Below are 22,448 nucleotides of genomic sequence, written 5' to 3'. Positions count from 1 at the left end.
TATATATGTATATATATATATATATATATATATATATATATGAAGGGAGAGGGGAGGTAAACTGTGTAGAAATGTTTTAAATTGAAAAATAAAAGTTTTCTACCATAAAAAAAAATGTTGACTAGAAGTTGGATATATGTATGAGTTTAAAGGTGAGGTTGATATGAACTTGAGTGTTTGGTATATAGTTGACATTAAAAGTGGATTAGAGATTACTTAAGGAAAGAGGGAGTGAAGAGATGGGGTCCAGGGAATGAATCCTAGGGCTTCGCATCAGTTAGAAGACTATCAGAGGAGCAAAGAGAAGGACTATCAAGGAAATTGAGAAGGAGTGGACAGTGCGCTATATGGGTTTTAAGTCAGAGGGAAAAGAAGGCAGAGGAGTAGTAATCCTAAATTGATCAGCTGACCTGGGAGGGCATCACAAGCTAGTTGGAGAGGGCAAGAAAAGGAAAGGTACAGTCAACGGCCTGCCCAAGGAGAGCAGCAATTGCCCCATCAAACCGGGGAGTTATCCCTGAATGTTAGGAGAGATACCCTGTTGAAAACATCTCCATCTAAACATCACACCACCTCTGTGGATTAATCCATAAGACTTAATAGAAAATTCATGCCTTCTGTACAAATAATTTGGGGTATCATGTAGACTTCTCTTTAAAAAAAAATCCATTGCCATTATAATTTTCAAATTGCTTTTCTGCACCAGGAGCAGAAATGGGAAGTTGAAAAAAAAGAAAGGAATGAAAACGCAACCGAGACTTCAAGCTCTAGTTTAAATGTGCATGGCAAACACACCAGGCGTGCACATTTTAAAATAAAACAGATGAGCTATTTTAAATGTTTTATTGCAAAACTTAAAGATTGTAGCTATTACTATTAAAAAAAAAACTTTAGAAAGCAATTTTTCTATTCTTTTACCTTTAAGTCCTTGGCTCTGATGTTCTGCTCCTCTGACCTTGATCTAATCATGAATATCTATGCTACTTAATTATAATAAAAAAAGCCTACATTGCACTCTAGATGGTAGATGCACATTTTTTCTTCTTTGGTCACCTGCCAGTTCTCAAAATTATAGCAGTGGGAAGAAATGCAAATGAAGGCCGTGCTTGACAGCTAAACATAATGGAATGCATGGTCCACATTTGAAAAGTTACCTTAAAATAAAAGGTAGCATATAAAAAATCATTTCTTTAAGGTCACCTATGGCTTTGAATTACAGCTTTGAGGAATTTCCAATTTAGTCATCAGAGAGGAAGAAGCCAAAATAAGGATTATATACTTTGCTAGAGGGAAGGCAGAGTTTTACTTCATCGTAGCTGGGTGATCTTATAACTTGGAAATGGAAAACAAAACAAAACTGAAAACTACGAAGTATTCAGTTTATGGAGTATTGTGTAAAGGAAACAACTCGGGAACATTTTCTATTATACTTTTAATTACAACTAATAAATTTTTTTCTTGTGAATTTCCAAAGAAAGATTACTTCATCATATGTTAAAATATGTAACATATGGACTACAATAGGTTGGTGGTGAACAGTTGATTATATATGTCTGTATTACTTTAAGAATTGTATTTCTTTATTCAGATAAATATATTCTTAAGTAGGAAATCGGGAAGTATTCACAAAACCCCAGAATTATGTGCTAATTACACACTCCAGAAATGGCTAAAGTTGTCTTTCCATGAAATTTTATGCTTTACAGTTTTCTCTTTTTTGCTATGCGGGCTGACAAAGACCATCCCTCAGATACCTTTCTGCATATTGAACCCATTCCACAGATTGCCAGGAGGATGTGCACTGCTTAGCTGTGATCCACAGACCACAGAGCTCTGAGAAATGGGGGCAGACGCTCCTATGGATGGAATTTTCCATGCTTTTGAATGTGCTGTAATAAAATGAGCTCTACACTGGGGTTATGTGTAAGTGATGAAGCACTGAATTCTACTCCTGAAACCAATGTTGTACTGTATGTTAACTAACTTGAATTTATTTATTTTATTTTTATTTATTTTTAAATATTTTATTTATTTATTCATGAGAAACAGAGAGAGAGAGGCAGAAGCAGAGGGAGAAGTAGGCTCCCCACAGAGCAGGGAGCCTGATGTGGGACTCGATCCCAGGACCCTGGGATCATGACCTGAGCCGAAGGCAGAAGCTTAACCGACTGAGCCACCCAGGCGTCCCTAAGTAACTTGAAATTAAATAAAAATAAAAAAAAAATGAGCTCTAGCCTGAGAAAAATGAGGCCTGGTTTCTGGTTCCATGTCAGTCGTTTTCTGTGAGGTAAGTCATTTAGTTTAATTATGCTTTGGTTTCTGCCCTGAGTTTTACCAATAACAAACACTGAACATTTGCCATATTCCAAGCATTTGTAAGACAACGGAATACCTAATTTTATCCATAAGTAGATCATTTCAACATAATATAGTAGATCAAATGGCAAAGATATCCTGAAGTTGCCAGAGGAGCAGAACAAAACATATGGAGTCTGAGCTATAAAAGGATTCACAGTACCCTTCGTCTATGATAAATTTGCAAATATTATTCCGCATTTGTCATATATCACGGTACCCTTCCTACCTACTTCACAGATGGGAGGTGAAAGTGAAGTAACATTGGTGAAGGTGCTCAGCTGGTAAAAATACAACTCATCGCATCACTCTTAGTGGTAGTAGTTGTATAGAGAGGTAGTAGAGACGGTGTGGTAAAAAGAAAATATATGAGAAATTAAGGTCAGAGTTAGACAAGATAGATTAATAGACTGAGCAAAGGAACAGAGTAGAAACTCCAGAAACGCAAGTGTCTGTGTACAATGAGGTTGATATCTCAAATTATTGGGGAAAATACAGACTTTTAAATAAGTGAGTTTGCATAACTTGATAGTTACATGGAAAAAAGATAAAATCGAGTTCACTCTTTTTTTTTAAAAGATTTTATTTATTTATTTGACAGAGACAGACACAGCAAGAGAGGGAACACAAGTAGGGGGAGTGGGAGAGGGAGAAGCAGGCTTCCTGCAAAGCGGGGAGCCCAATACGGGGCTCGATCCCAGGACCCTGGGATCATAACCTGAGCCAAAGGCAGACGCTTAACGACTGAGCCATCCAGGCATCCAAAATTGAGTTCACTCTTAAAACCAATTTTACTTTTCAAAAAAGATTTTATTAATTCATTAATTTGAGAGAGAGCAGGTGGAGGAACAGTGGGAGCGGGAGAGAGAGAATCTCAAGCAGACTCCGTGCTGAGCATGGAGCTCGATGTGGGGCTTGATCCCACAACCTGAGCCAAAATCAAGAGTCGGAGGCTTAACCGACTGAGCCAGCCAGGTGCCCCAAAACCTATTTTAATACAACTTCCGAATGGGTCAGAGATGTAAGGGTAAAAAAAAAAATGAAAGAATATGAATACTGAAGGAAAATATGAGTGAGTATCTTTATAATCTGGGAGTAAGGAAAACTATTCCAACATAATTCAAAATCTAGATGCAATTAGGGAAAAGATTAATAAATTTTATTATAAACATAACCCCCCACCAAAAGAGACAAAACAAACTTAAAAATCTTGTGTGTAGAAAAAAAACACAAGAATCAAAGTTAAAAGATATATGATAAATGGGGAATAATATTTGCAAATTTTATCATAGACAAAGGGTTAACATCTACAATATAGGAAAATCTTCTAAAAATTGAAAGAAAAAGTCCACAATCCTATAGAAAAAAATGGACTAGTGTACGAACAGGTAGCTCACTGAAAGAAATACAAATTGTTCTAAGCAATGAAAAGAAGTTCAACTTTTCTCATAATAAGAGAAATGCCAATTAAAACTTTTGTAAGGTAACATTTTCCACCCTCAAGTTGTCAAAAATCCAGAAGTTTGACAATATTACTTTGTTGGAAAGACTATGGGAAAACAGGCATTCTCGTACATTTTTGGTGGAAACACAATGGTACAACCACTATGGAAGGGAATTTGCCAAAATATAGCAAAGTTGTGTGTAGATTTACTTTTTGACTTAACAATTCTACTTCTAAGAGTCTATCCTAAGCTAGGGGAAAAAATGCAAAGAGAGGATCATATCAGGCTCTTCATTAGAATCAACTTAACATAGCAAAAGCAAAACAACTCAACCTGAATGTCCGTCAATATGAAGCTGGTAAAACAAACAATGGTTCATTACCCAATAGAGAACCAGGCAGCTATAAAAAGGAATGGGGCATATTTTTATATACAATTATGAAGCAATCCCTAGGTTACATTAAATGAGAAAAGTAGGTGAGAAGAGTGAATAATATGCTATTGCTTATATAAGAAGGGGAGAAAATACATACGTGGAGACATATGCACACACACATAAACGATTTTAATATTTTCCCTTATTACATAAATTGGAAAGATAATTCTTTAAAATATGTAAATAGACGCCTAAGGGAATAGGAGAGGATATAGGAATATAAAGAGACTTTGTTTTCTACATGAATTTTAGATACATGAAACTATTCCCATGACTTAAAATTAAATTTTAAAAATATGTCTAAGTATAAAGACAAATGGAACAAATACATTTAATTGTACATAAAGTTAGTGATATAACCAGAGAGAAATTATAATAAGTAACTTTAGAACATAATAATTTTGGTGTACACTCCTAGGCATTATAACATAAAGAAAAAAAAACCCTGCAAGGATTTTGAAACTGTTTTCAATAACCATACTGGGGGTGCTAGTGTCAAAGACTACTGAGTCTTCGAGAGAAAGCAAACGTGTGGCTGTATTGCTGTCATTGAGAACTGGGATTCTTGGCCTGGGAAGTAGGAGGAAAAGATCTGAGTTTGATAGGATAAGGCAAGATCATTTGGCACTGGTTTTGATTAGGGTATTAGTATAGTCCAAAATGTATGTTATCCTAGAAAGAAAAGAAAAAAAACACACATTTTCTAGCTTTGTGCACAGAAAAGTCCAGGAACTATGATAGACTAAGTAGCATCAAGCATCCCCATAGCTAAGATTATAGTCTCTAAATACCAATATCCATGGAAAGGAAACGCCATTTTTTTTTTTGAGAAAGATGATTCCAAGTTCAGGGAAGGAAATGATGACCATAGAATATGCTGTTATACCAGAAAGCAAGAAAGCCACTAAAGACAACAGAGGCTTGTCTGAAGGACTCGAGTCAGATACTAGCACAAAGAGGACCTCACTGCCCAAATATGGAACAGTTTGAGGGTCGACAACTGCAGTGGATTGAAACTTATTGAAAATTTTAAGTCCATAAATTAATAATAATAGTTTAAAAAAATCATCCAACAGGTCACCTCTGGAAGATATTGTATCTCGACTCATTAATTTGAAAGTCTAAAAAATAGAGGAAAAGAATTAAACATTTGTTTTCTTTTTCTTATATAAACTATACTTCTGTGTAACTGAGTAGTTAATGAGGAGTTATTTCTCTCTATAGAATTACTTCAGCTAATAATGGAGGAATAAATATAGACTATCACTGCCTTGCAACCCACAGTGGAGTATGGACTTAAGCAGAAATTATAGTGGGTGCTGATACTGTAAAAATAGATAATCAAACATCTCTCCTCTTCATTGAAGTACATAAACCATCTATGAAGGAATTATGTAAAAAAAAGTCTTAATCTGATCAAGCATCTAGGTCTTTCAGATAATTAAAAGGAATTAAGAAGGAGAAACACCTGTTGCGTGACAACATGTGGATATAATCAGTGAAATCCAGACTATGAGAAATGCTCTGTGGAATGTTCAGACTTCTTTAAAAAAAATGAAAAAAAAAACAAAACAACAGAAATGAAAGAGGAATATAGATGATGTAAGGGGCATATCTGCCATTTGGAATTTATGGACCTTATCTGGATTTGATTCAAATGAAACAAAATACACAAATTTAAAAAATGGAAACAGATTTTAACAGTGAGCAGATACTCAATGGTATTAAATTCTCTCTCTTTCATTGTGTGTGTGTGTATGTAATAATGACATTGTGAATATGTTTTTTAGAAAAGTATGTCATTTACACACTTGCACACAAATGAAATACTATAATATTTATTTTTAACTTTTTAATTTTTTTAATTTAAATTTTAGTTAACATATCGTGCAATATTGGTGTCAGGAGTAGAATTCAGTGATTCATCACTTACATACAACACCCGGTGCTCATGCCAACAAGTGCATGTTTTAATACCCATCACCCATCTAGCCCATCCCCCACCCATCTCCCTCCATCCACCCTTAGTTTCTTCTCTATCTTTGTCTAAATACATGTTTTGTTTCCTTTCCTCCTTTTTTTCTTTTCCCCCTTCCCATATGTTTATCTGTTTTCTTTCTTAAATTCCACATCTGAGTGGTATGGTTGTAGGGTATTTGCCTTATTTCACTTAGAAATGCTATAATATTATATTATTGCTTCAAAATTACCAGGTGGGATGGGGAGAGAGTGAGTGGAGTTGATGATAGTTGAAGCTGAGCGTGCATACATGATTTTTTTTTTACTTTTGTTTTTGTTTAAAACATCCAATTATTAAACTGTTTTGAACAAGGGAAACCTAAAAGATGTTACAGATTGTTGATATTCTTGCAGATTTTGTTGCTCTCAAGTGTAGTAGCTAGCAAAATCCCCAAATTCTGTGAGTTGAAAGAGAAGTTACAGGGGATCAAAGATGAAGATGATCAAGTAGATCAAGAAAACCATAAAAATAAAAAAATTAACGTGAAGTATGATTTACTTACATTTTTCTGGCTGATAAATCAAGTTACAGTGCATCATATGAAGAGTTATCAAAGCCATAAGTGTAGACATAAAAGGAATGAGTAAAACCAGGGCCCAGGCCCCTGAGTGCTGGATGTAAGATATTCCCAGAAAGACAACAGTTGCTTTCAGGTTCATGATCCAACAAAACCTGTGATACACAGACAGACAGAAATAAAAAGACCATTCAGTTACTTCAGAGAACAATTGCTAATTTTAATGCTTTGATATAAATGTAAGCTATGAGGTGGTGGCCTGTTAGCTGAACTAGAATTTGCGAATATTGTTTATTAGACTTCTTTTTTTTAAAAAAGTGTCGTGGTACTAGAGAAGCCATAGACAATACTTAATCAAATATGTCTAATGAATAGTACCTATAGCAGTAGTCTGGTTTGTAATTTTGGGGACATAATCTATGTCTCTCAACCTTTCACTGGGTCTAAATCCCTGCTATTGGAATCCCATTGCAGAGGAGGGGTCTTAACACTAATTTTACAAATTTATTGAGGTTAAATTAAATACAATAAAATACCTGCTTGAATATATAGTTTTATGAGTTTTGATAAATTTTTCAGTTGGGCAAACACTAATAGATTATCACTAAGGTTTAAAGGGCCTACCTGGTTAGATCAGACCCACCCAGGATTCCAGGATAATCTCTTCTTTGAATAATTTAAAATCAAATTATTAGAGACATTTTTAAAAAAAGATTTTATTTATTTTAGAGAGAGAGAGAGGTAGAGAGAGTGTGCGAGTGGCAGAAGGGGCAGAGGGAGAGGGAGAGAGAGCCTCAAGCAGACTCCCTGCTGAGCAAGGAGCCTGAGGGGTTCGACCCTATGACCCTGACATCATGACCTGAGCCAAAAGCAAGACTCAGATGCTTAACTGACTGAGCCACCCAGGTGCCCCTAGAGACTTTAATTATATTGGAAAATCCCTTCACTTTTGCCATATAACAACATAATCAGGGGTTGATATCCTGTTGTCTCTGCCATATTCTATTGAGAGGAGGCAGGTCACAGGTTCTGCCCAGACTCTAGGGGATGGGTCTGTCAAGAGTGTGACCACTCAGGCTCATCCTATGGCATTTCCTCTGCATGTTCTAATTATTCCATTCTTCCTTCTTTCCTTCCTCCCTCCCTTCCTCTCTGTCTCTCCTTCCCTCCTACCCTCCTTTCTTCCCTCCCCTCCCCTCCTCTCCCCTCTCCTCCCCTCCTCTCCCCTCCCCTCCCCTCCTCTCCCCTCCCCTCCCCTCCCCTTCCCTCCTTTTCCATCCCTTTGCTTTCCCTTCCCCCCGTTCCCTTCCCTCCTCTCCTCTCCTTTCCCCTCCCCTCCCGTCCCCTTTCCCTTACCTTCCTTTTTCTTTCTTCCTCTAAGTGAAAGAGGAAACAGAGTCAACCGGTAAGAATGGCTATGGGCAGAGGATATTGAAGGTTTGAGGAGAAAAGAGGTTTGAACTCATTTAAAGGAGGAGGAGGAGAAAGATTGTATACCGGTTACTTGCTAGGTAATGCTAAGGGGCCGCTTGAGGTTGGTCATGAACATAGTGCCTGGCTGATTCAGTTGCCAGAAGCCTGTGGTTCTTAATCTCAGGGTGGTGAGTTCAAGCCCATGTTGGGTGTGGAGTGTACTGAATAAAAAAGTACTCTTTTTATCTGGCTTCTTTCATTTAGCATAATTAGTTTGAAATTGATCCATGTTTTTTTTCTTTTATCAGTTCATTCCTTCATATTGCCAAAAAGTATTCTATTACATAAATATAACAAACATAATTCATCTATCTATTTATCTGTTGATGGACAGTTTTTTCAACTTATGGCTATTACAAATAATGCTCTTATAAACATTCACGTACCAGTCTTCATATAGATATAGACTTTCATTTTCTTTGGGGAAAAAAACCTTGGAGTGTAATGGCTAGATGGTATAGTAGATGAATATTTAACATTTTAAGAAATTTCCAAATGGTTTTCAAGTAATTGTAACATTTTGCACCAAGTGCAACCTGTGTATGAGAGTTCTAATAACTCCTTCGAATATCTCTAATACATTTTGGCCAACAGTTGGTATGATCAGTCTTTAATTTTAGCGGTTTTAATAGATGTGTGTTCATATCCTATTGTGGTTTTATTTTGCATTTCCCTAATGACTATATATCTTCTTTGGTGAAATTGCTGTTCAAAACTTTTGCCACTTTAAAGCAAAACAAGGTTGTTTATTTTCTTATTATTGAATTTTAAGAGTTCTTTATATATTCTGGATGCAAGTCTTTCATCAAATATATGATTACCAAATATTTTCTCTCAGTCTGTGTCTTGTCTTTTCATTTCTTAACAGTGTCTTTTGGAGAGCATAAATTTTTAATTTTGATGAAACCCAATTATTAATATTTTTTTCCCTCTTAAGGATTATGCTTTTAGTGTTCTATCTAGGAAATTTTCCCCTAACCCAAGGTCACAAGAATTTTCCAAGTCTGTTTCAGAGAAGATATTGTAGCATTGGAGACCTGAACTGATTCAACTGAATTCTCACAGCTGTGTTATTGCAGAGCCATGAGTAGGAACCATCTGTCCTGGTGCAGCCTCTAAGAAGAGGTTAACTTGAGTATGTGTTCTTTTTATACTTCTTTCCAGGTCTAAGTTCATGACACCACCATTTCCTCATTAATATAAGCTTTAACATTTGAAATTACCTTTCACTCATGCTTCTCACCACGTTTTATATATTATTAATTATAAATATTGTTTTTTCTCTTTGGAATGGTGCTCAAATGACATGAATTTATAGGGTGTGTGGGTGGGTCAGTTGGTTAAGTGTCTGCCTTTGGCTCAGGTCAGGATCCCAGAGTACAATGGGAAGCCATTTGAAGGCGATTGATTATGGGGCTGAAATGATCTTTTTTTTTAAAGATTTTATTTATTTGACAGAGAGAGAGATAACGAGAGCAGGCACACGAGCAAGGAGAGTGGGAGAGGGAGAAGCAGGCTTCCCGCTGAGCAGGGAGCCAGATGCGGGGCTCGATCCCAGGACCCTGGGACCACTACCTGAGACGAAGGCAGACGCTTAACGACTGAGCCACCCAGGTGCCACTGAAATGATCTTCTTTTACATAGATAAAAGAAAGGATTATTGTGTCAGATCTATGCACAGGGCCTGGTAAGGAGACCAATCACAGCTACCGTAGTCTGGAGGAGAGCTAGGAGTGAACTGGAGTGGGGGTAGCAAAATCAAGGGAGAGAGGGAAATAGATGTGTGATGTATATTTGGAAATGAGACATGTGCTCAGCTAGCCTTGCCCCTTTGCTGTCTTATAAACATGGTTGCTCATTTCCATCCCTATAACTTTTTTTTGACTCTTATAAAAGTTTATTTAACAAAAAAGTTCAATATGAAAATGCACACGACCTGATTTTTACATTGTAGTAAAACAGGTACTGTGGAGAGGAGACATGTGGAAGCAGTTGATTTCTTCTGATGAACACGCCCATTATTTATACTTGTTCCAAGGCTTCTAACATGATGATACTATTTCCTCCTATTACCACCATTCCGATATTGTTCTATGGCCCACTAGTTGCCATCTCCACACATTCATCTATCACAAGATTCATAAACAGATCAAAGCCCCACAATATTCCTTGGATATGTCTGCCACCATTTAATTTCAATGATAATTTCTTGTCCATAAATTTTTTCAACTCGGGAGGGTGAGCTTTGCTCATGGTGTCTACTCGGCGAGCTCAAAGATGCCTCCCTATAACTTTTTTTTTTAAAGATTTTGTTTATTTATTTATTTATTTATTGAGAGAGAGAGTGAGCCCAAGTGCGGGGAGGGACAGAAGGAGAGGGAGAAGGAGACTCCCTGATGAGCAGGGAGCCCACCACAAGGCTTGATTCCAGGACCCTGAGATCACGATGTGAGCCTAAGGCAGATGCTTAACCGTCTGAGCCACTCAGGTGCTCCCATATTTATACCTTTTCTCACTTAACTAAAGTCCATGTCAAGTCTTTTTTCCTTCATTCGATATTCTCTTGAATAGAAACTCTCTGAACTTCTAAAACAATCCGTTCTGCAATGATTTCACTTTTGTCAGTTTTGTCTTCTCACAGATTGTAAGATCCCTGACAGCAACACCTTATTCTTTGTCTCCACAGGACATAACATGGTTCTAGGCCCACCATATAGGGATAGTAAATAAGTAATTGATGAATAACATGGCATCTCATAAAAACCAAGTGATCAACCAAGGACATACAAAAACAAATTTTCAATAATTGACCTAGGAAAGTAATCAAACATCAAACATGGCCATGCTGAGGAAACTGGTTTACTATAATCCACTACCAGAAACTTGTCACAGTGCAGGCGAGACACAAAGCTAGAGTTTTGTAGGACAACTGGATGAAGTTCCTAGGCTCAGTCTCGGGTCATCCTGTTATGCTGTTGCAAGCTGCATGCTTGAGTTGTGGCTGAAGCAACTGAGAGAAGCTGGAGCTACCTCAGTGTTATAGTTCTTTCAATCTGTAGGAAACTCTTTTTTTAAATGTTTAATATTGCTGAGAAAATCCAAGAGGACGTTGTTTGGCTCCTCAGAAAACCACATGGTGATGTAAACTAAATCGCTCTAAAGAGGGTCAAGGAAAATTACAATTATTCCAAGACTTAAATCTTGTGAAAGGTAGTTAGAAACAAAAGAATTATAGTGTTGAATAGCTATGTATAGGAAGAGATTTCACACTAAGTACTAAATGTATTTTAACAAATGCCATCCAACCTATTTGATTGTGTAATTTTCTGGAAGAATTACCTAGTACAGGCATGTTTTCTATATGTCTTTATTGATCCATGGACAGGATAAGCCATAGATAATTAAAGGTGAAATTGTATATGTATCAACTGTAAAAAAATAAAAGAAATAAAAATCCACAGTCTTCAAACTCACCATTAAGACTCCTTTCATCTCATAGCTCACTAGCAAATTGAGTATATAAAGCACCTCTCACACAGAAAGTCAGAGAGCAAGGCACTAAAGCAAAATAAATACCAGTGATTAAGGAAAATTGAAAGCAGCCATAAAAATATGTTTCTTTAGTCTACTTTTAAATACAGACTGGGAACTGCAAATAACTGGGAGTACATATAAGTCCAATTTTTTTGTTTGTTTGTTTTCGTGGTTCTATGGTATTGAATACAAATAAGGAAAAGAAACTTGTTGCTGCAAATCTCAGCAATCCTTTTGAGATTATTTCTTTTAAACATTCGCCTTAACTTATTTAGTAATCATGATTAAAGTCGCTCAAATACTTTGTTATTTCTTAGGCTGCCCCATTTTGACATACGTGAGTTATTTTCAGTGATTTTAGGGAAAATGGTTTAAATTGGCTTTTCTTAACCCAAGAAGATACCAAGAGGGAAGGCAAGCTCTCAGGTCTCTGTGGTTGTAGTGGACAATGTACAGAGTTCAGGGAGAATATTTTATTTTGCATTGAGCAATATTGAGATAATTCACCAGGGGATTTGTGGTTCTTCAATGGGATAAAATTGAACTGTTTAGAAAAGTCAAGGAAACACTTGGATGCTGATTTCCTGGTGGATGGTGGTTGTCAATGGTTGCTTCTTTTAGCATAACCACTGACCCATTGAAGTACTTCAAAGAATACTCTGGTGGCCATGAATTTGAGAAAGAAGAAGCAAATGGAAATTTTGCAGTTCTAGATACTTTTTATCTATAATTTTTTTCAACACTGCAGTTAAAGAAAAGGCATTTAATAAAGGAAGAGTGTTGGTTTTGGTGAATAGACAGCACGATTAAAGTAAAAAAGTTTATTTTTAATTAAGAAATTTAGGAGAATGTCTCACTCTTTCTCTCTTGCTCTCCTTGCCTTTGCTTCTTTTAACTTACTCTCATTCCCTTTCTCTCTTGGGTCCTCCCTCCCCCCTCCTTTTTTTGCCAACATCTTAACCCTAACAGTTGTTCCTGTATATCATTTTCTTATTTCCTTTATTTAAGATTTTTATTTTTATTTTTTTTAAAGATTTTATTTATTTATTTGAGAGAGAGAGAATGAGAGAGCACGAGAGGGAAGAGGGTTAGAGGGAGAAGCAGACTCCCGCTGAGCAGGGAGCCCGATGTGGGACTCGATCCCAGGACTCCAGGACCATGACCTGAGCCGAAGGCAGTCGCTTAACCAACTGAGCCACCCAGGCACCCTCCTTTATTTAAGATTTTTAGACCACTGCATGTTTACTGATGAAAATAAGTCCCTAGTCATGTACCTACCAAGTTGAAAAGCGACCAAGCAGGGCTTAAGAAAAAGAAGGAACAGTAGGACATGTAAGAAATTTGCCTTTCTTTCTTTTTTTCCTCAATTTTCTTTGGTTTCCACAATTATATGTTGGAGAGGAATTCTGAGTGTATTTCCCGGAAGCTTACAACTTTGGCAAAAGTAAGGAAGGAGGTGTCTGTTGTTATTAGAGTGGGTGGGAAGCATTTGTTAAGCTTGGCTAGAACCCATGCAAATAGAATTTTGGAAGGTTTAGTGATTTTTTTTTTTTGTTAAAGCTATTTACAGGCTATTCCTCAGTATGCAACTCAGATGATATTTTGAGTATTAATACAATTATTCCATGAACTGCTTTCATTTTGTTGGCTGAAATGTACCTTACAAATTATGATTTTACTATTGCAGAATTAAGTAGATTCATATTTCATTTCTTTTCTCAAGGATTAGGTAGAATTTCTCAATCAGATAGATTTCTAAGTATGGTGAAAAATAGCTATGAATCGTCAAAACTTTTCAAAGTTGCCTAGCATCTGGTATGTGCACTCAAACAATGTTCACTTCCATTTCTTTTCAAAGTTATCTCTAGACCACCTTAGTATCCCCTTTCCTTATATCTCTGGAATTGTTTTCAAAATTCTGAAGCACGTGGTAAAAGTGGTATACATTTCCCAGCTATGCTTCCAGAAAATTCTGATCTTGGAAGTTGTGGGTGGGGTCTAGGAAACATTTTAAAATAAAACCCTTAAGTGATTCTCAAAATCAGACAACTGCTTGAGAGTAGTAGTTCTTAAACCCGACTACTTAGGCAGCTAAAAAAAAAAAAAAAATTCCTGGTCTCTGGATCTCGCCTCAAACCAATATATATGGAACCTTTGATGCCAAGGCCCAGGAATCAGTATTTTTAAGAGCCCTCAGTTGGCTTTTATGTCCATCTAAGATTGAGACTCACTGCTTTCAAGCAACACTCAAGTGAATATTAAAACAGCTTCTGAAAAAACATTCCGTGGGATAATAAATTTTTACCTTTAGTGTTTCCTTAAGAAAAAGCTATTAAATTCAAGTAAGTATTAACATCAGAATATTTTAGTGTGAGACAAATATTATGTAGAGTCAGTCTGAGTACCAGATATTCAAAATTTCTGGGATAGAATAAGTTAGTCTCCAGATTTTTTTCAAGAACTCTACCAATATTCTATTTGGACTTTTAAATCATGTATAATTCACTCTGGTAACTAGTTAGGAACAGACTATGATATGCAGATTGGATGCAAATTACCAGGTGAAGTAAGTAGAGAAATGTGGAAGCAAGATTTGAAGTTAATTGCAGTAGAATTTAAAATTATGGTTATAGACAGACTTAATTATCCACCTTTCTTTTTGCTTCCAGAAAAGATACTGCACAGGTGTATTTACCTAGATAATCTCCAGTGTGGTGACTCTTAATTGCACACCTCAGATTTTGGAAAATGCTGGAAGAGCCAGGTTCTAATCTAGATAACGGCACAAGGATGTTGGAAGATTATTATGCCTCTTGATTTTAGGGAGTTTAGTTTTATTATTTCAATAAGGTACATAGTTGAGGAAGATCCAGTACCAGATGGTAATGTTGGCTGGGAGTGGTTTTCTCACCTACATTTGGCAGCTCTACTCGGAAGTGGTGCTTTCAATGTTCGAGACTTCCAGTCTATACTATTTAACATAATCACTGGGAAGCTTTAGGTGGTATAGATGCAATGACACATCTCATTAAAGGTCCTATAACTAGGAACATCTGACATCTGTGCTGAAAATAGAACTGGATGCAGCCTTCAAGTGGTTACAGATTCAAGTGGTATGCTGTTTTTTAAAGACACTACTGAAATTCATTATATTAACCAAGCTTGTATTTTCTAGAGGCATTTTTGACATGGAGAAATAGATTTTAAATTAAGGCACTGCCCATTCAAAGATGGGCTCCTCTTAAATGTGTTCCCTCTTGCCCAGAATTTAGACAATGATTTTAGCTGATTTGTCATTTAATAACAATAGCTACCCTAATTTGAATACCTATGATGTGCTAGGATACTTTATATATAAGCTATAAACCGCCGTCCAGTTTATTCCCATTTTGTGGATGAGGGACTGGTACCCAGAGAGGTCAAGGGACTTGCCAACAAGTAGAAAACTCCTGTGACAGAGTCAGGATCCTTTCAGCTTTCTGGCTGCCCCGTAGGGTCTCTGTCCATCTTGCCACCCACCCTGCAGTACATACAGCAATAGAGTTAATATTCTTTTCCATAAATTACAAAAAGCAGCTGCCCATAGCAGTTTCCCTGTAGCCTGGTACTATAAACTTAACCCCACCCCCGCCAAAAACAGAAACAACCAGATTCAGCCTTCAAGAAGCTTACTATCCAGAGAGTCCTTTAGCACATGAAAGAGTAAGACCTTGATTCCTCATGCACAATTCTAGGTGCTTTTTTTTAAAATTAATTAATTAATTAATTATTTATTTATTTTTTAAAGATTTTATTTATTTATTTGAGAGAGAGAGAATGAGAGATAGAGAGCACGAGAGGGAAGAGGGTCAGAGGGAGAAGCAGACTCCCTGCTGAGCAGGGAGCCCGATGAGGGACTCGATCCCGGGACTCCAGGATCATGACCTGAGCCGAAGGCAGTCGCTCAACGAACTGAGCCACCCAGGCGCCCTTTTTTTTTTTTTTAGATTCCATTTATTTATTTGAGAGACAAAGAGCACAAGCAGAAGGAAGGGCAGAGGGAGAAGCTGACTCCCCACTGATCAGGGAGCCCAATGTGGGATTCCATGGGGCTCAATCCCAGGACCCTGGGATCATGGCCTGAGCTGAAAGCAGATGCTTAACCGACTGAGCCACTCAGGTACCCTACATTTCTAGGTGCTTTAATGTTAGGTTTTAAAAATTCTGCATGATTCTTTTCTTTTTTTAGAGATTTATTTATTTATTTTTTAGAGAGAGAGAGGAGAAAGCACACAAGTGTGTTGGAAAGGGGCAGAGGGAGAGGGAGAGAGAGAATCTCAGCAGACTCCCCACTGAACAGGGAGCTGATGTGGGCTAGATCTCTTGACCCTGGAGCTGAAAACCAAGAGTCAGATGTTCAACCAACTGAGCCATCCAGGCACCCCTGCATGATTCTTTTTATTAGAGATTTTAGTGAAATTAGGAAATAATAAGACACATTGAAATGTGCTCATCCTAAATTTGGCCTGGCTCCTCACTGCTGCAGAAATTCATTTTCACCCCACTCCCCATCCCCCCTTTAAAGACCTAAAGTACAAACCCATTGGGAGTCCCTCCCTTTCCCAAAGGAAATATTTCATTCATATAATGTCTCCTTTGTAATCAACACTGAGAAATGTCACTTTGATTAAACACAACTCTGAATGACTAAGACCACAGTACAATAAATTCTCCAGAGCTATCTCTCAGAACAACTGATTGCTCTCCAGTCTTAATCCTCCAGAGTCTTATTTAATCAAAATGATGTTGCTAATTAAGGATTAAAACCTCCGAATAGAATAAAAAAGAAGGATTTTTCTTTCTCCTTTAGGCAGGTCAAGGAGGCAGAATTTGCTATAAGGAAGTAAAGAGTCCCTTCCACCTTTGGTAAAACTGCATTATTTTCTGAAAGAAAGAGCAAGAAAGAGGGAGAGAGAAAGAAAAGGAAAGAAAGAAACTGACTGCCTTGGGTAGTTATATATACAGAGATTATTTATGCTACATTTTTTTCATTTAATGCTTTAAATATGAATTTTCTTTAAACGTTTTGTCTGATTCTGTCTGTGCCTTGATTTCTTTCATTGCTAACATTGCTGGAAATACAGAATATTTAGAAAAATGTTGACAACTCATTTCACAGAAAAGAGGGAACAAAAGAATATTCTCAGATCTACTTGACATTCGCTGATGAATAATAACAACAAAATACTCTACCTTAAGATTGAAATTTTTTTTTTGAATTCGTATTTGATAATAAAAATTGGTTCCTTAAAACCACATAAAACTGTGTAAGAACTCACTGGGAGGAAAAAGATTCACAGAAAGGCAGTTTGATTTTCATGGAATATAAACTCTTTTAGGTGTTAAGGGTGAAGTGGATGCCAAACAGAAGTGCTGGCTGATGTTTCAACAAATTGTAAAATACTTTTTCTGTCCTTTTTTTTTGTCTTCTCTCTGCACTGTCCTGTGAATTAATAATCTCTGCCAAATTTGCCTCTTACGGTGTAGACAGAACTAATAACAGCTACCATTTATGATCCCCTACTATGTGCCAGATTCTCTGCCTGCAAGACACACATTATTGCCTCTAATAAAACCCAAGAAGAGGTATTATTGATAGCCCTTCACAAATGATTAAACTGAGACTTATAGAGAAGATCAGATAGCTCGTGTTAGGTAGAGTCGAGGCCTATTTGGCTCCAAAGCCACCTTCTATTCAGTATGACAAGCCAGTGTCTGTGCCTGACTCATAGGCCCCCCGCACTTACTGGCTGAATCCTGTCCCAGGCACTGTCACGTCGTCACTTGACCCAGGCCAGTCAATGACAAACACCGAATTACTACCATCAAAATGGGACGAGAGAGCAAACAATGAGAAATCCCAGAAGGGAGAGGAATGTCATAAGGCTCATTTCACTCCTAGCCAGTACAACTTACCAGTTAAAAAAAGACATTTGTTTCTGGGATCCACGCTCCTGAAGGTTGTAGGCACCCGGTGGACAAATGATGGCTCTCATTCCTCCTGCACCAAGGCAGATGGCCAACAGGGCTGTGTAGAACAGCCTCTTCTGCTCCTCCTTTGGTATATGGTTAATCACGTGGTGAGTGCCTATATAGAAATCTTCCAAGGGAAAAGCAACCACGGATAACAAAGCAGTGCCTGTAGATAGAGAAAAAAGGAGAATAAATATGGCACAGACCAACCCAATCACCAAACCACATTATAAATAAGGTTTTTCCTCTGAAAGGAGCATCATTATGGCATTGTCTTCTTGAAATATTTGTTAGTCACTGCGATTCGGGAGACAGCATGATTTTTCTAAACGTGAAATTTTTCTTCACTCTGTGTTTTAATTAATCCAGGGGCCTAGGTTTTCCCCTCTTCAACTTGACCTATCTTCTCCCACAGAGTGTATGAGCAAGTCATGTCCATTTTAACAACATTTGGATATAGATCATATAAGAAACGAGAGATGCCTCTAATCTCACCCCCCAGAGAAAGCCACTGTTAGTAAGGGTTATTTGTTCTCAGTCACTAGAGTGATAGAAAACTCAAAGATCTCAGACTTGTCAGGAGCCTGTTAAAGAAAATGTTTTACGGAGAACATTATCATAGCGGTAAGAAGAACACAGATCTCTTTGCCTTTTCTACTTCTCTTTCTCCTTTTCATGCCCTTTGATTTCTTTCACTTCTTATGGCCCTGAGCAGAGCCATCTTGGCGCACACAGAGGTGAGAAGGTGAGGCGGGTGATTCAGTAACGGGCAGGAGGAGGAGCAGGGAGGACAGGAAGGGACAAGGGATGGGGGTCCAGCCTCTTCTCACTTTCATCTCAGCGGGACCACACTCGAACACTTTCCTTGTTTAATAGAAATTACGATTCAGTTCCATACTTTTGTGCAGCTCTTTAAATTCTGTAAAACATTTATATGTATTATATTGTTTCATCTTGGAAAAACTTGGTGATGTCAGAAGATAGATTTTCTTATTCCAATTTTCCAAAAAAAAAAAAAAATCCAGGTTCGGTGAGTTTAAGGGACTTGCCCAATGTTACAGAGTAACCCAGATATAATCTGGGCTTTACTAATTTAACATTCATATTTTTCATATGATTTTTTTATACAGTGGCTGTATGTGGTTAGTTTTCTCAATTGGACTATAAGTTCCTTAGAGGCAGAAATTGGGTCTAATGTTTTATCTCCCTTACAGTGGCTTTTATAATCTGAAGAATATATGCACTCAATATGTGGTAACAAATTGATTTACCATGAGAGCAGGTCCTTTAAATTACTGAGTTTGAAATGTTTCAATTTAAGTTGGGCCAGATATGATGCCAACTACTTCTCTCTGCCACTCGATCCTCCTCGTCTCTGGAAGTGTGACGTGAGGCCTGGCGAGGCTAAGGGCTATCCAGAGGGGGTGGGCAGAGGAGTGACTTCTTGCAGCAACCATATACTTAAAGACAAAGCACTCTTAGTAGTTCCTTTGTGTAAATTAGAAAGACACCCTACTTCCATCTTTTGAGGAAACGTCATAATATACTGATTTCATTAGATCAAAACTTTGTTTTTATCTGTTGTAAAATTGAAGTAATAAAGATACAAGTCTATGACATGTATGATAGGAAGTCTCCTCTCTGACGTGTGCTGTGTTGTGTCCTCCAAAATCAGCACACATACTTGGTAGCTCTGTCTAAAACACCAGAATGCGTCATATCCTTTGCTGGGTGCTTGGAGTCCCCTGGTGTGCTCTCCAGGAGCTAACGAGAGAAGAGAAGACAGACATCAGAGAAGACAGACATTCAGGTGGAAATTAGATTATGATGTGGTAAGTGAAATTATAGAGGTATGATTAGAATGTGGTTGAGCAACGTGGGTCTTGAAGGAAGGACAGGATTTTTCAAGTCTTGGCTATGGAGTAGAAAGATAAAGGAAGGTTGACAATTTCCGGCATAGAAAGAAAGCGTAAGTAACAGTAGAGAAGTAGGGTAGGGGATTAGAGGCAAGCAAAAGTTCAGCATGGTTGAGGTCATATACTGAGACAAAAGTCTGGAAAGATAAATTTGGGACAGATTGTAAAAGTTCTTATGTACTAAATTGGATTTTGTTTTTTAGATAATAGAGCCGATATGTAGATTTATTCTATAGATTTATATAGCTATATATAGATTTATTCTTATTTATTCTTAGTCAGTGTTGTTAGTAGAAAGGTGTATGGATTGGAGTCATACTGACCTCTGATAGCCCAGTAAATAGGCCATTGTGACGGTCAAGAAAAAGAAAACTGCATTTTTGAGCTAAGGGTTAACATTTGAAACAGAAGACATATTTTTGATAGAACCTCTGATACTCAGTGACTGGTTGGAATTTGATGGCAGCCATGAGTGGGGGGCACAAGGAAATGGCTTTTCATAAGAAAATGAATGGATATGGAGTTGATTTAGGTCTTTTATTTGTCAAATTCTAAAACTGGGACTCAGGCCTAGTCTGATGGGTTATGCAGGAATTTAGACTGATAGGAATTGCCATGTTAAATAAGAAGTTGCCAAGTGCCATGGGTATGGCCTGTTACCAAGACAAGAAGAGTAAATCATTCAGACACTTGCTTAAATGTCTCCTTATCAGAAAACATTCTCTGATGCAGAACAGCAACCATGTCTCTATCTAGTCTGCCCTGTCTCCCCCTTACCCACCTATATTTTTCATTGTAACACTCCTGAGCACCTGACATAATATTATTTGCTTGTTTATTTTCTCTTTCCCACACTGGAAAGTCAACTTTGGCAGACAAGAGACTGCTTTCTTTTCTGTTGCATTCCCAGATCCTGGGATAAGGCCAGAGTGGTCACTGAAGAATATTTGTTGAATGTTGACTGAATATTTGCCATGCAGTAACTTCATTTTTACTTAACAAAGCTGACGCAGTAAAGAGTTATAAGTTTGAATCACACTCTAACTGATGAAGGGTGAATGGTAATTTATCACCTGTCTGAAATTGGGGGATATGTTGAATACCCGATATCCACCCCTTCCTCATTTATCTCCTCCCCTGTCTCCCCAAACCTGCATTTCTGTTACATTTCACAGTATCAGTGAACCACATACTAGCTTCCTAAGTTCCTCAGCTCAGAAACTTGGAGTTAATTTTTGTTCCTCCATCATATTTGTGCTCTTGTTTAGTTGCCAAGTTTTTATGGTTTTCCACATGGTCTGTCCTGGATTGACACTTCTCCTAGACCGTCCTCCTGAGATGTTCTGGTCTCCCTCTATTTAACCTCTCACTGTGGTTTCCTATCCTGTTTATTGAAGAAAAACATTTGCCAGATGTTTTTCATCATATCTTCAGTGACTCCTTGTTGTCCAGAAGAACAACTTGAACTTTTTAGCCCCAAATTCTAAACTGTTCATCAACTTACTTTCCATACCTTATCAAACAATCTTGATATTTCCCCAACATTTCCCAGGATCACTTCACTCCCAAAGTTTTGTAGATACATTTATTTTTCTCTATGTAAAGAAGTTTAGTGTAACATTTGGATTCACTCATTTATTTAGCATGTAGCCATAGTTCATAATATAGAAATCACACCTCCATATGCAGTCTTACTCTATGACTAATTAAAAACCACCTTTTGATGAAAACATTCTTCAATTATTCTACCTGAACTTCAAAAACCTTTTTAGCACATTTCATCTTAGTTGTGAAGCAAATGAACTTCATGTTTCACATAGAATTTGTCATGAATTTGGGCTTGGGGTAGGAAGGGGGAAAAGGAGGGTGTTTGAAGGAGTACAGAAGACAGGTATGTAAAGAGCTAATTACCATAAAATACAATCAGTACAACAATATAGGCATCAAAGCATCCAAAGCATCCACACACACACATATGCACATACGTTTACTAGCGTCCTTCAAATGATACAGAGAACAAAGTAAATTGAAACAACATTCTTACTTCATTTAACACATTTTACACTAAGAGCAAGATTAGGATAAGAGAGAGTAAAAACTCTGACAAAAATCTATTCAATTAAGTTGCAAAACGATCCAGTCAGAAGAGGTCACTCACCTAGAAAATGTAGACACAAGCAAGCATATACCAGTTTGTTTCTTCCTAGACAGACATCAGCAAGCCATCCCACAAACATAGGGCTAAGTATTGAAGTTCCAATAAAACACAAGTTCAAAATTGCTGCCTGGTAATTGGGATAGCCAAGCTTGACAGTGCAAAAGGGGATCATATTGCAGACGACTTCAAAGAAAGTGAACCTCTCACACATCTCCACCAGAAGCAAGCAGATTCCAACCCGAATTTTTTTCACGGCGCATGCCGAAGCAAAATAACCAGTATGTCTTAGAGTTTTCTCCTTCTCAGGGCTGTGATGTAAGGATACTCGCTCATCCATTGTTTTAAAGTCTGTAACAGGCATGACTACCCTCCTTGAATGCAACTTATGTCAGTGTTTTGAACTTGGTGATTTTTTTACTCCCACCCTTCTAATGAAAAAATAAGTAAGATCTTTGCTTTGAATTTCACAACTCCATGCTAAAGTTTCATAAGGTTTTTTGCACATTAACGTGGGGGAGCACAGGAGAGGAGACCCAAGTATTTAAATGTTCACGGTAGCCCAGTGTAGCCAAATCTGATTTG

The 22,448-nt window shown here is 37.5% G+C and overlaps 1 protein-coding gene and 1 pseudogene across 1 annotated transcript in view; both read right to left on the bottom strand.

Moving 5' to 3' along the window:
- SLC15A5 (solute carrier family 15 member 5) overlaps nt 1–22,227 on the bottom strand; it is a 97,494-nt gene extending 75,267 nt beyond the window's left edge. The window contains exons 1-3 of the mRNA XM_025879965.2: nt 21,867–22,227; nt 17,736–17,958; nt 6,759–6,928 (exon numbers count right to left, since the gene is read on the bottom strand). Of these exons, the coding sequence (XP_025735750.2) occupies nt 6,759–6,928; nt 17,736–17,958; nt 21,867–22,227 (754 nt within the window). The remainder of the gene's footprint in view (nt 1–6,758; nt 6,929–17,735; nt 17,959–21,866) is intronic.
- LOC112830219 (small nuclear ribonucleoprotein G pseudogene) lies at nt 10,269–10,499 on the bottom strand (annotated as a pseudogene).
- Nucleotides 22,228–22,448: the final 221 nt, after the last annotated feature.

This window comes from Callorhinus ursinus, unplaced genomic scaffold (genome assembly GCF_003265705.2).
Source record: "Callorhinus ursinus isolate GAN/ISIS: 27379988/994484 unplaced genomic scaffold, GSC_fseal_2.0 scaffold27, whole genome shotgun sequence".
NCBI classification, from domain to species: Eukaryota; Metazoa; Chordata; class Mammalia; order Carnivora; family Otariidae; genus Callorhinus; species Callorhinus ursinus.
This window is presented reverse-complemented; position numbering and strand designations above follow the sequence as displayed.